The sequence below is a fragment of the Monodelphis domestica genome, chromosome 4 (assembly GCF_027887165.1).
Source record: "Monodelphis domestica isolate mMonDom1 chromosome 4, mMonDom1.pri, whole genome shotgun sequence".
NCBI classification, from domain to species: Eukaryota; Metazoa; Chordata; class Mammalia; order Didelphimorphia; family Didelphidae; genus Monodelphis; species Monodelphis domestica.
The window spans coordinates 162,610,685-162,625,817 of NC_077230.1; the positions used below are offsets into that span (position 1 = coordinate 162,610,685).

The 15,133-nt window shown below is 36.2% G+C and overlaps 1 protein-coding gene across 1 annotated transcript in view; it reads right to left on the reverse strand.

The window, feature by feature from the left end:
• CYTIP (cytohesin 1 interacting protein) overlaps nucleotides 1-15,133 on the reverse strand; it is a 47,204-nt gene that overhangs the window by 14,709 nt on the left and 17,362 nt on the right. Inside the window, exons 2-6 of the mRNA XM_001365995.4 lie at nucleotides 14,551-14,600; nucleotides 14,238-14,292; nucleotides 8,081-8,183; nucleotides 7,552-7,645; nucleotides 3,560-3,629 (exon numbers count right to left, since the gene is read on the reverse strand). Of these exons, the coding sequence (XP_001366032.1) occupies nucleotides 3,560-3,629; nucleotides 7,552-7,645; nucleotides 8,081-8,183; nucleotides 14,238-14,292; nucleotides 14,551-14,600 (372 nt within the window). The remainder of the gene's footprint in view (nucleotides 1-3,559; nucleotides 3,630-7,551; nucleotides 7,646-8,080; nucleotides 8,184-14,237; nucleotides 14,293-14,550; nucleotides 14,601-15,133) is intronic.

Genomic DNA, 15,133 nt, shown 5'->3' on the forward strand with positions numbered 1-15,133 from the left:
ATTTGGTGCAGTAGAAATTTTTAAAAAGGAAATAAAAGAAATGAGCATTGATAAAACACTTTTAAAAATACAATGAAGAGAAAATAAAGAAGTTCAGAGGGGGACACAGAAACAGTTCAGTTTTATAAAATACTGCTCTGTTAAATTAACATATTCTTTAAAAATGTACATAAAAGCTCACAGCTTCAAATACCCGAAAGCCCCCAAAAATAGTAGCTTATGTTTTATAACACTATATGAATTACAAAAAGCTGCCTTCACAACCCTGTGAGGCAATACTACAAACATTATCACTCAATTTGCCGGTGAAGAAACCGAGACCTGGCCAAATTAAGTGGTTTGCTCCAGGTCATATGACAAGCCAAATGTCAACCTGTGTCCCCTAACTCCAAGTCCTCTTTTCTTTCTGTTACACTTGCTACCTCTCTGACCTAAAAACTAAATTGGAACTGTTCTCATTTCAAACCACATATATTGAGCAGCTTTCTCACAGTGGAGATGAGATTCTTCTGCCCTACAGAATTCTCTATTGATGGGTGAGCTGTTTACCTGGACCATCTTTCCAAGAGGCTCATCTGAGATGTTCACTTTACTGCTGACTCCACTCCTTAGTCCTTGGAAATCTCCTTGAAAGGCAATATCCTTTCCCTCCACCAGCACCACTTATGGGCTAATTATTAGATATAGTTTTCCTCCTTTAGAATGGAAACTTACCGAGTCTAGAGGTTATCTTTTTTAAAATCTCCATTTGTTTTTCTAATATGTAGCCTAGTGTCTGGTACATAACCAGTGCCTAATAAATCTTTATCTATCTATATTGAACTTGGGTTTTATTTCCATTACTATATGAAGTATTATAGAAGATACAAAAAAATGTAGAGTGCCCAGTCTTAGTCCTTAAAGATCTTACTATCTGATTAGGGACATAAAACATAGCTATGTAGAAAACCAGAGAATAAAATTGATATTAAAAACTAATGTAAATAATCATGCAGTAGACTGTGTTTTGGCTTATAAAAGTAATGTGAGTTCAGAAGAGCTACAAGAGACCTTACAGGTCACCTAGTCCAACCCCTTCTTTCTTCAGATGAAGTAAATAAGGTCCGGAGATGTTAAGGAACCTGGCCAAGGTCACAGTGGTATTAAGTAGAAAAGGTAAGATAGACACCTTGGTCCAATGAGGATTAATCAGGATTCTTTCTATTATGTCATGCTGTTTCTCCAAGGGTTTGAGTTGGGCTCTGAAGAAAGCATAAAACTGGAATTCATGGAAGAGAGATAAAGAATACAGGAGCATAGAAGTGGGGATAAGATTGTATTCTCAAAGGCATAGAGACATGAATGAGCCTAGGCTCAGCAGGAAGGAGCATTATGAGCCCCTAGGATCCTCAAAGTTGGGGACCCATTTGAGAACATTTGACGTATCTCATTATCTCCTAGGTAGACTTGGGAGACATACTGTAAAGCCGAGTCTAGGTTCAAATGTACCATATTCCAAACACTAAGGATCCTAAGAAAGCCAGACTTGCTCTGGTACATTATCTCTGGGCAGAGAAGATGACTGGATGTGGCGAAACACAAGGCCAGGCTTGGTCCCACAGTAATGTAGACTTACACATCCCAGCTAATGTAGAAACATCTTAACTTTAAATCCACTCAGCTTAATTGGATGATTATTTGAACATCTATTGTAAGCCTCAGCCTTTGGGTACTTAAGACAAAGCTTAAAGGTAGCCTTGTTGGAATCCCAATAAGCAAGCCATGGATGTGGGCCATTTCTAGTTATTATTGCACCCCGTTCAAGGACCTACTCTATAGGTCCTTCTCCACTCTATAAACACATGGAAATTTGCAGTTTCAAGAATATTTGCCTACCTAAACTATTATCCGCAAAAATGAGGTTCCAAGACAATCCCAAGGAACTCATCTTTTTTTAAACCTTTACCTTCTGTCTTGGAATCAATATTGTATATTGGTTCCAAGGCAGAAGAGTGGTAAGGGCTAGACAAAATGGGGTCAAGTGACTTGTCCAGGGTCACACAGCTGGGAAATGTCTGAGGCCAGATTTGAACCCCGAACCTCCCATCTTTAGATCTGGCTCTCAATCCACTGAGCCACCCAGCTGCCCCCACAAAGAACTCATTTTATAAAAAGACACTATCCACACCCCAAGAAGGAGCTGTTGGAATCTGACTGCAGATCAAATCATCACTTATTATGATATGCATCTTCAATTATAACATGGGGAATATGGAAATATATATCACATGTGATATGTTAAAGCACTATTTATCACCTCAGAAGATGAGAATAAGAATTGCAGAATGTCAGAAAGCAATTGTCAAAAATTTTTTCTACATTAATTAAAAAAATAAAATTTAATTTTAAAAAGTCAGTAAGTCCAAACATTAATGTAAAAAGAATGCCCACACTACCATTTGTCTCATCAATTGTGTCACTTGAAGGAATGGTCATTTAATGAGTCCTTTGATCTTTCTAAGTCTTAGGGGATGCTCTCAGGTTTCCCTAATAAAGAACTGTATACCTTGCTCAAAGAGATAGAGAGAGACAGAGACAGAGAGACATTCAGTCAGAGATACAGATGCAGAGATTGGGGGAGTAAAAGAATATGAGAGACAGAGAAACAGAAACAAAGAAAGAGAGAAATAAATACTTTCATTTCTACAATATGACACTGGGAACAATTATTAGCTGGTAAAGGATGCAACCTTGGCCTAGAAGAGTCAGAACTTATTCTGTGGGGGTGAGAGGTGGGAAAAGGGAAGGAGAAAAGTCCATTTGAATGGAAAGGTGAATTTAGGGTTCTACTACTAAGTCATGTGTAATGTGGGAGTCTGACTTGGCATACAAATGAGTGCTAGCCTGTGCTTCTGGATTAGGTAGTGCCCCATAAATCCAGGATATTTGTATGCTAACTCCCCTCAAACTCCAGTCCCCAGGGATTTTTAATGGTGTGTCCTGTTCCATGCAATATGTCCTAGAGCAATATTAACATTCTTACTCTTCGGCATGATCATAGGCTTGCCAAGGCCAATAGTACAAGGACAACAAGAGAGCCATGAAAGGCTAGTTTCAAGGAACAGAATGTCTGAATAATAAAAAGACATAAAAAGGGCATCAAGATCAGTCATTCAAAAACTGCCAGGCAGTCTTTAAGAAAACACCATCATTTTGAATAAAGCTGTCCTAACAACTGGTTCTCAAAAGCTATTTCTGCTCCTTTAAAATAAAAAGCAAATCCCAATGCACACAGTCAGACACTCTAATACAGAGATTGTCAAGCTGTGTGCCTTCCTGTTCACTTTCTGTACATTCTAACACAGCCATGGAAGGAGGAAGATGTGTTGATTTAGCATTGGTGTGCAGAATTTGATATTCATGCAGATGGAATTCTGTCACTCTTGACCATTCAGCACTTTAGACTCTCATCACCACATTTCATCTTCAAGGGCTATATCAGTTCCTCAAATAGACCTTCACTGAACATCTCATTCATTCAAGGATGAAAAATGTGCCACGTGGCCTTAAATTAAATTACCTTCAGAACCTGCAGCTTGTCTTCAAGCTCTGCCCTTCTAAGAATCATGGTTCCATTAACTGTCTCTAGCCTGTGGTAGGAAAAAAAAGGAGGAAAATCTTTCACATATGAAATAAATGACAGTCATTTAAATAGCTACCATCCTTACAGAGTATTAGGTATATCTTTATGCTAAGTAATATAGTGAACAACAAAGTCAAAAGAAGCAATTTTTGTACTAGGGAAGGAGCACAAAAAATGCCTGGAACTTCTCTGGGACACAGACACTAGGAGGAAGAAGGTTTGTACTATGAAGCTTCCGAATATAACTAATCACACTTACAAGCTAGTTATTACTAATGAGCTAACAGTTATACTAATTTTCTTATAGATTTCTGAAGTTCTATTTGAGAAATTGTCTCACTCCCTTATTTTTGTCCCCTCTCAAAGAGCTGTAAAGCCATTCATCATGAATTAAATAGGTATCATTATGTAAAACTAGGACTAATAAATATTTTACCCTAACTACTACCCCCTTAACATGTCAGCTCTATCTTTTGATAGAATTGGAGAACCTTGAATCTCTATGAGCATGCATTTATCTAGTTGCCCAGTTTATGAGATGCCAGATTTTCCCTGAAGTGACCAGATGGAGCAACTGGATAAACGCATGCCCACAGAGACTCAGGATTCTCCAATTCTATCAAAAGACTGAGAGTTGACACATTAAAGGGATAGTTGACTAGTAGTTGTACTAACTAGCAAACCAGATAGTAGACTAATAAATTAACTATCTGGAAAATGGTTGAGAAGTGTAACTATTTTAGTACAATTAAAGGATCTTGTCAATGGACTCTAAATTTTGATGCAAAGCCCCAATCACCTCATCCTGGTTCTGTCTCTGGAGAATAACGTGAAGATTCAATTTCTCAGATCTCTCTAAAAATTTCATATGAAACTGCAAAACACTTCCCTTTAGAGGGAAATAGAAATAAAATACTCTCTATGATTAACAAGTTATACACTTTTTTTCTTATCTAAGAAATTTTTGAATGGCTAGGGACTGAGATGAACATTGTGGCAACAATGCTTCCTCTGCCCTAGAAGAACTTACTGAGGGGCCAAAATGAATGAATGGATTTCTTTAGAGGGAGAATGGATAATCATTTATTCAGAATTAGATTTGGTGTGCTCTAGTCCAGAGACAGGGGATGAGGTAGGTGCTTTCTACAGTTTTTTTTGCCATCCCTGAAGAGTACAATTGTTTTTAAAAGTAAGATTTCTGAATGTTTAAAAGTGTCTTAATGTTAGGATTGAATAGCTGTGGTATGACTAATAAACTTTTAGGAAATAATGTTGCAATGTAGTGTAGCCTTGGAGTTAGGAAGACCCACATTTAAGTCTTGCTTCTCACGCATGCTGACTGTGTGACCTTGAGGAAGTCACTTAATCTCTTGGTGATCCAGGCAACTCTCTAAGATAGGAGAATTATGAAACTGGATGGGGAAAAAAATTACAACTTTATTTAACTGAAACTTAACATGTCCTCAATTATTTGAAAATATGATTCTGAAAATGGTCCATGGGCTTCATTGGTCTGCCAAAGGGGTCTATGACAAATTGTAAGGAACCTTCCCTCTAAGACTATATAGATTGTAAAAGAATTGCCAGTCTTCATGAATTGGGAAAAGACATACATAAAAGGAAGAAAATAAACTATCAAGTGAACCTTTCCTCACAGTAGGTGAAACCTAGGATTTTTTACAAATTTTAATTGGTCATTAAATAGCTTTAGTGAACTACTTTTGCTTTTTTTCCAACATGGGCTGCTACATGCTAGAAAGCAGAAGCCATCTTCCTTCCTGGGGAATCTAGCCCTTTTACAAAGGGCTCAACTTGGAGGACTTTAGTTGAGCAATTGTGACATATGAATCAATCAGTTAACAATTATTTTGGATACTTGTATGACTTAGGCTTATATTTACTATACAGATAACAATCTAGGGAATGAGCTATTCCTTGGGCATAATTGAGGCATATCTAAGAATACTCGTGTTTTTGCAGAGTATAAAGACATCACAGAAGGTTTTATAGTTCTTTTTTTTTTCAAATGGAAAGGCCTTCTTTCCACTCTCCCCCATGGCTCTCACTCCAGCCTATTATTTCATCACTCTCCAGCCCTCTACCACAATGACCAAGGGAGGCAACAAACATTAGGAATACTATGAAGGGACATGTGCTTTGCATCCAAGAATAAATAATCTCAACTTCCTATCTATATACCACTCAACCCATGTTCCCAGAACTGTGTGACCTCATTTAGAACCACAGCCCAAGCCAGGAAGTGGCCAAGTTCTTAGACCTGCAGTGACAGTAATTTTAACAATGTATCATCATCATAGGGATTTGTTGGTTGTCATTTTTCTACCTCTTCTCTCGCCCATTCCAAAACGCACAACTTAAAATTTTCATGTTAAAAATCCCTATGAAAATTACTCTCAGAATTGTCTTTTGGCTTACAATTATGAGTCTAGAGCCAGACATAGGCTTGATGATTTAAAGGGTAATTGAATTTAAGGCTAGAGGAGAGCTCAGAAAAAATCTAGCCCCATCTCCTCAGTTTCTAGATTAAGAAACTGAGGCAGAAAAAGTGGTGAGCTGCCCAAGGTTATAGATGAGTAAAATGAAGATTTAAGATTCAACCCCAGAGCTTTTGACTTCAAAACCAGTGTCCTTCCCACTACACAATGCTGCCATATGCAAGAAGAGAAATAATATTTTCTCCTCTCCAAATGAAAGAGAATATATTGCTTATCCTCTCTAGAACTGAATGAGTTCAAGTTTTAAGGTCCTAAGTTTCAGTAAAGGAGGAATTCATCTCAATAGTAGAATATGGAGACCATATTAGGAGGGGAATTGGTTTAAAAAGCAATGCCATCTTTCTCTGACAAATATTATAGATGATTTGGAAAGAAATAATTTGTTTATGACAATGAGGAAAATGGGTTGTTTATGTTTGACTAGTAGTTATACTAACTAATAAACTATAATAACCCTTGAGAAAGAGTATAGTACAATGGAAGGAAGACAGGATTAGGATCAAGAGGCATACCTTCTATTAGTAACTTTGCTGTTCTCATGCCTTGAGCAAGTCTCAACCTTAGTTTTATAATATTTTGATCTGGAAAGGATCATAGATTGAAAGGGGTTTTGTTTTTCTTTAACTCTCAATGCAAGGGTTTGGAGGAGTGAAAAAAGTAAAATTTAGTTTTGGCTTTTTTCCTTCAAAAATTAAGACTGTTGTCTAGAATACTAAAGAGCCTGAATGACTTGATAAGGATCTCTCAGTCAGTATGTGTCCAAAGAAAGTCTTCAACAATTTTCCTGTTTTAGGACCAGTTTTGTTTCCATTATGCAACACTCTGCCTTTCATAATATAGAAAAGGCACTGTGAGTTCCTCATATGAGCTATTTTTTTCTGTTGTTTTAATCAATAGAGCAAGGATTCTTAATTTGGGGTTCATGATTTTTTTTAGTATTTGGTAACTATATTTAAATTTAATGTATTTCTTTGTAATCCTATGAATTGTATTTTATGCATTTAAAAACATGATTCCCAGAAGGGGTCCACAGGCATCACCAGATGGCCAAAGGATTCTAGGACCCCCCAAAATTTTAAAACTTACCATTAACTTGCATATCATCTGTGCAAGGTAGTGCACCAAAGTACAAGAAATTTCTCTGTGCCCCTCAAAATCTTGTAAGTCCATTTGTGTTTGGAATCTTTTAAAATGAAAATGGAATCTTTTAACACTGAAATCCTACATATGTGGTCTATTGATATATTGAAATTATGATGTTCATATTTTTATCTATTTGCAAAAACTTGGAGGCAATTATAAAATTTGTTTATACTTAACTGAAAGCCAGGGTCATGCTATCTTTCTTCTTATGATCTTTAAGGAAAAAATATTAGATAATAGACATTTCTATGTTAGATTTTGAATAGTTACCTTAACTTGTTTCCTGAAGATTTTATCAATTCAACCACTTGCTTGTGAGTAAAACCTTCCGTGCTAACTCCATTGATATTAGCAAGGACATCACCTGGGAGATGCAAACAAAAAGAAGAGAAAAATGAATGTTATGCAAAAGCATGCCCTCCTGGGTTTCTACTTAAGACTAAACCAAAAAACCCTTTGCAACTAAGAAATGAAATAGGTTCAGAAAAATAATTTCAAATCAATAAGTCTTTGTGATAGGTATGTAAGATGAGCACATTTGATAAACCTTTGCTGTCAGGAAATTCTTACTTTTGGCTAATCATTTAAAATAGTTCTCACTAATGTAGAAGCATCATGGGATACAGGACAGAGGGCTGGGCTTGATGTCATGAAAACCTGAGTTCAAATCTAGAATCTGATATTTACTAGACAGTGTTTTGGTAAAGAAGTCTCATTCTCACCCCTCTCCACCCAAAGCCTATGAACATATTGCATTATTCATGATAAAAGAGAGCATAAAAAGTATCATGTTAGTTACCAATCTGTAGTCCAGAGCGGTAAGCTGGACTTTCCTCTTGCACTTTATAGATGTATGTATACATCTCAGCCAAATAGGTATTTTGGTTTGGCAGTCGGTAAGTCTGTAAGTATGAAGGCAAGATTCAGGATTACTATATGAAGCATTCAAATCCATTTGTTAAAATCAATATTTCCCCTCTTAGTTTGCATGACATGGCATGTGTTAATTTTTCCCCATAATTGCTTGCAATTTTGGAAAATCTTCTATCATCAGATCATCATGCACTGTTTTACCAGGGAACTGAGCTCCAATCTCATTAAAACTTTGGAATAGAAGGATAAGTTAAGAGTAGCTCAAGAGATTAGTTATTTCAACTTTAGAGAATAATCAAACTATCATCATTGTACATTTTTAATTAATAAATTTCTTCTTACTTTCTAAAGGAAAAAGAGTATTGGGTAAAAAGTAAAGAAAGAAATCCTTTCCATGCTCATTACTAGCTAAGGATTGTTTTTTACCTTAGAATAAGATGTAAGTACAGAGGGAAATATACAAAGGATTAATTATTTTAAAATCAGAGTTTCACAAATAATGACAATCTGTCCCACATTTATATAGAAGCAAAGTAATTGACTCAATCATCTCTATTTCTGAAAGCTCTGTTTTGTCTACCCTGAATACCTACAGACTCATTAGGCAGATAACTAAATTAGAAAAAGTTATGCTTCTCCTATTATATCAATTTGACAAAAGTATTATTTTAATTTGGTACAGAAACAGAGAGTATGTGTCAGATCAGCACATTGTCCCAACAACCTAAGCTTAATGAGTTTTCTCCCCATCCCTTTGCTTTATGAGGTCTAGTTTCGTATTGAAACATAGTAAATATTTTGATTTTAGCAACTGGCTTGAATATTCCTCAACATAAATTGCATACTTCAAACTATTTCCTATCTCCTATTTTTACTCTCTCCTCTATCTTGCATGGTAATCTAGGAGACCCAACTGAGATCCATATTAGATTCTCTAAAACTATTCACTTTTTTATTTGTATCTTTTTTATTCTATAACATAAGAATCATTAACCAACCAAAATATTTCAATATACAAACAAGGAAAAAAATACAACCAGATATGGTAAAATTCTATGATGAACCATAAGAATGTAACTAAATATACATATGCAATGTATGATATATATAATGTGCATTACATAATATTTATAATTGTATTATATATTTTTCTAGAGAGAGAGAATTGCATGAAGTCTTTCAAGACCCCAGAGGACCTCTCTTCAATCTGTGTGATAAACTTTTTAAAGGATGTTTTGTGTTTAGCACATTGGGCTCTCAACTGATCCATCAGAGCATCACTCTGATGCTTGATCATGGCATGAAAGGTTCTTGCTAAGCTAGTAAATAGACTGCAAATTCTGGTGGGTCCTATCGAGTTGAAAAAGGCTCAAGCTCATTTAGCAACATACTGCTTGTGAGGAACAATATATTTAAGTCCAGAGATGCTCATTCCATTTTTTTTTTCTTGATCATTGCACAACATAATGCATGAAGATTGCAGCCTACAGGAGTGTGGAGAGTTCTCACATCAATGTAATCAAAGTTTCCTGAAGTTTAAAGCTATAATATGATATAGTATGACACGACATAATATAATATAATTTAATGTAATAATATAATATAATTAATATAATGCATTACATTATATTATAATTGTATTTTTTTTGCATTTAAAAACATGATTCCCAGAAGGGGGCCATAGGCTTCACCAGATTATGTATATAATTACATATGTAACATAATATAATATACTTATATTTATATATAATGATAATATAATATGACAATAGTTGCTATTTATATAATACTTTAAGGCTCACAAAATTCTTTACCTACATTATTTCATTCTCACAAAAGCCCTGGGGCTGGTCAATTTTTTATACCTATTTAATAGATGAGGAAACTAAGACTCACACAGATTAAGTGACTGTCCTAAGATCCTACAGCTAGTAAATATCTGGGGCAGGATTCAAACTCAGATCTTCCTGACTCCAAGTACAATAGTATAGCTAACATGCCACTGAGCTGTGTATTAAAAAGTCACAAAACCATAGTTTAAGAGTTGCAAGGTCCCTCAGTTGCCATGTATTGAACCTATATGGGGGGGGGGGACCCACTATAATATAGCTTGCATTCGATTTGTTCTAGTATAACAAATGGCATGTCCTGTTGGACTTGACAGTGTGTTGGCATAATGTAATTTACCCTGAGCTCAAGCTCCCTTTCTTCAGAGCTGCACCATTACTATCCCTTTTATATGGTAAAAAAGCCATCTCACTTTTGCTCCCTGCACCCCCCAGATGCAATGTGAGATATATGAAGGGTCTGGGTCTAGAGGCAGCTCTAACTACCCCACCATGCTTCCTCTCCAGGCTGGTAGATATTACTGATATTATTATCTGTCATTTTGCATATGAGGAAACTAAGGCTGACTGGCTAAGCCACTTGCCCAAGTTTACACAGGAATTCAGTCCCAGGTCTTCCTGGCTCCATGTTCATTGATTTAGCCACCATGTCACACTGACTCCCATAAGCACAGTATAGGCATGGTGAAAGGAGGAGAGCCCTCTTCTCTGACAAAGTTTCCCCAGAGTTAACCAGTTCATTTTCTCCTTTCTTCTATTTATAAATTGTTCAAAATGACCATTTGGAACTGATAAAGATCAAATAATTGCTCCCATTTTTTTTCACATTAGCCTAATGGAATAAACAAATAAGCTTTAAATTAATTCATTAACTAACCATTAAACTGTAAATAAATAAATTAATTAAACAGTATTGTACAGATACTCTGACTATAGGTACAAAAAGTGGACTTGCCATGAAAAGAAAGGATTTTGCAAGAGAATTAATGATAATCTCATTTAAGAGAGTTTTTTTTAATGGCTATTCAGATCATAGGTTACTAGCTGATACTGATCTCTGGAGATGACATGTAGTTTGCTTTAACAGCACTTTTAGTTATCAGGGGACAAAGGACTAGATCTGCTTTCAGAAGTCTCTGCTTCTCACATAGTTCTGCTAGAACTTTGTACCTTGGTGACCTTGGAAAAGTCTCTTGTCCATAAAATCGAGCAGTCATGCTATAAAGGTCCTCTCTGTCTCTAAGGGTTATAATCTGATGTGGACGTTGTATCTTGATAGGTGTACAATGGATGTTTGTAGTGAAAGGAGCCATGCATAGGGAAGAAAGTGCTCTTTCCTCCAAGAAGACTGTCGTTATTTGCCCTGATTCTATTGTTGCTGTTGCCAGGTCAGAAGATATTTCTTCCCCCCCAAAAGCCCCAGAAACTACAGTATCTTTGTAGCAAAATAGGGGACTTATCAGATATGTGGAGAATGTGAGTGAATTGTCCTTCCCAAGACAATTGGCAGAATCATAGTTCCAAAAGTCCAAAAAGTTCCAAAAAAAGTCTCTATATTTCACGAATTGAAAACAAAAGCTTTGTGAATGCAACAGGCCTTCTTTCACCAGTTGGTTTAGTCCTTCTTCTCTCACCATATTCACTACAATTAAATTGAGATCATTAAAGTGACTTTCCAATTCCAATAACAAGGCCTAAGCACTCATTATTTCTCAAGGAAATACCCATAATGAAAAGCAAAGCGTCAGAGCTAGAAGGAAACTTGGAAGGCAACTGAGGCCCATAAAGGCTAAATCATTTGCTAAGATTACACAGTGGTAAGTGGCAGTAAAAAATCTAAATCCTCTGGCCTCCCACATTAAAGCGCTTTCTGGCATCCTACACCATCTCAGGTAATCTCAACACTGTGTGTGAAAATCTCCTCATCCAGGAACTGGATACGTATGTGATTAAGCGAGGTTGTATCTCAGTGAAATTCAATAGCCTATCAAAAATGATTCTTATCTGCCAGCTATCTAATTTATCATTGAAACACTCAACAGTATTAAGTTTCACTGGAATCAACTCATTTTTTCTCACAGATTTGGCCATTCAGCAAACAGGCAAAGGAAAGGAAATAAATTCCCACCAGGCATTTCTTTTATCACCTATAAAATTAAATAAATTCCCAACAGAATATGTCATTTGTATTTGTACCCATGGTGTGGTTCTATTCAATTCAATCAACAAACATTTACTTTGAGCCCACTATGTGCTGGATAGTACACAGGGCATTGGTGATTCAAAAACAATACAGTTTCTGCCCTAAAGCTGACTAAAATGTTGTCATTACTAATACATTGTAATTTCAAGAAAAGAGAATGCAGACTAGAGTTTGGAGTAGGAGGTAAAAAAGGTAACACTGTCATCAAAGAAGTACCATAAATATTTCAGTGATTTAAGTCTAAGTATTATTCAATTTAATCACAGTTGTCCTTAGTATTTGTACTTTTATGGTTTATTAAAAATCATCATAATGGAAGTAATTAAGACTTCAAATGTCATCTATCATTAAGTTGCTCATTAATATATTTATACCATGGCTCTAAAGGGAAAGGACTTGGATTCAAATCCTACCCCCAAAATCTATACCTTTGTGACCATGGACAAGTCACTTACCTTCCCTTTGGCCTCAATTTCTTCAAATAAAAAATATGGAGCTTGTACTAGAGAGCCCCTGAAGTACCTACCAGCTCAAAGTTCTCAAATTTTTGAGTTGATCAGTCGTTTCAGTTGTCTGACTCTTCATGACCCCATTTGTGGTTCTCTTTGCAAAGATACCAAAATATTTTGCCCTTTCTTTTGCTAGCTCATTTTACAGATAAGGAAACTGAGTCTACTAGGGTTAAGTGATTTACTCAGTCATACAATTAGTCCATGTCCAAGTGTCGATTTAAACCCAGGAAGATGAGTCTTCCTGACTCCAGGCTGGGCACTCTCTCTAAGATTGCTCCCCCTAAGATCTTGCCAGGTATTTGATTCTATAATTTCTGGCCAATGGTAGTAGGAGCATACTGGAGGAGACAGAATCCTGAATTTGGAACCAGAGGACCGGAGTCCAAATCACAATCCTGTTCGGTACTCCCTGTGTGATTCTGGAGCATATCACTTAACCAGGGGGTATTACGAGGCTCAAATGAGGTAACAGATATAAACCCAGTTTGCAAACTTTAAAGTGCTATATAAATACCATTTGTTGTTGTTGTTGTTGTTGTTGTTGTTAGCCTCCAGGCTTCCAGTCTGGTGATGCCTTCCTTCATTCTCTAAGCTTTCTGCACACTCCTGCTCTTTTAAAGCAACATTTATAGAGCAGAACAAGAGTGAGTGGGTAAATGTTTAAAAAATGGGCTGGGAATGTGGCTGGGGAGAAGTACCACAACATTTTTAAAATTTAATCTACATCATTAACACTTTCCTAAGACTAGATAATCAACAAAATAATAAATGAAGCCTTGATCTGTAACAATTGCTGATTTCTGAGGTGTAAATAGATGCTCGTAATGAAACTTTGACAGGTTCTCACAAAGCCAGAAAGAGCTGATTGCAGCAGTCCTGTACTTAATCCTTCTGAGCCTCAGTTACCTTATTTGTAAAATAAAGATGGTTACTATCATTACTCTAGTTTTAAAGCTATGCAGCATTTCTCCAGCTATCATCAAAGCAACGTGAATGGACTCTGATTACAGGAAGGCACTTAGTAAAGTTGTTGTTCCAGCATGCCTAACACTTTGTGACACTATTTGGATTTTCTTGGCAAAGATACTAGAGTATTTTGCCATTTCCTTCTTCAGTTCATTTTATAGAAGAGGAACTGAAGCAAAAAGGTTTAAGTGATTCACTCAGGGCCACCAAGCTAGTAAATGTCTGAGGCTAGATTTGAATTCAGGAAGAAAAATCTTCCTGACTTCAGGCCCCAGCACTCTATCCTCTGTTCCACCTAATTGCCCGAAGATTAAGATAAAGATTAAGAAAAACAGCAGCTCTCAAATTGTCTCACTCTTCAACCACAGCCTCTCCTTGCCTTGGTCTTCCCTTTCCCATCTACCCAAGACCTTTTCCAGCTGCCACCATTTTGTCCAGGAATGGATTTTTCATTCTTCAGTTCTTATCTTGACTACTCTTCAAAAGGAGCTAACCATGACACCACCTAACGCATTTTCTTCCTGAAGTGTTTAGAAAAAGTCTTAAACTACCTACCTGAATTTCAAATCCAAATGTCCCATTATCCTGCCTTTCCACAGTAACCAGCCTCCTGTAAGGAAAATATTGAATATGGAGATCAAAACATCATATCTGGCACAAAAATTACAATTAAGAAAAAACTGCCATGATTAAGAACAAGCTGACACTGTTCCTAATTATGGTATGCATATATGTATGAATGTGTATATTTACATGTTTTAAACAATCTGGGAGCAGGGTTCCTAAAAACAGAATCTTGGCAAAAAGCAAATAAACATTTTTATTTTATTTTTAATTTTTTAATTATTTTTATTATTATTTTTTTTACCTCTGTGGCCAGGAGAAGTCACCCAGAGAACTTGATCTGGTCAAAGCATGCTGAAAACAGGAAGAAGGAAAAAAAAAAAGACAGTCAACTTTTAAAGTCTATTAAAAACATTCCTTCATTTGTAAAACATTTGAGATCATCAGATAACTAATTCTAGAACTTTTACATTGACCCAGCTTCTATAAAAATCATTTATATGAAGGCAGTTTATCCAGTTCTGTCACGAGCGGAGGAACACTCTAGAAGGGCCTTATTTTGAAAACAGGAAACAAGTAGAATCCTCAGGTATTCATCTCAGTGTAACATTACAGTTGCCATAGTACCTCTATCCTTTGGGATGATAATTAATGCGACAAAATTCCCAGGTCTCCTAAAAGGACTTCATATCTGATCCACTGCTCAAAATAGCCTTGGAAAGATGATCCCTAACAATTTATAGTCAAGAGTCATATTCAAAAAACAAGCACACCCATAGAAGGACAAGTGAAATAAAAATTTCAGGCATATTCATCGTATCCTCACTAGCAGCCATGTACCAACAGAGCTTGGGCTTAACAAGGACATTTGAGGATGAGGATGAAAT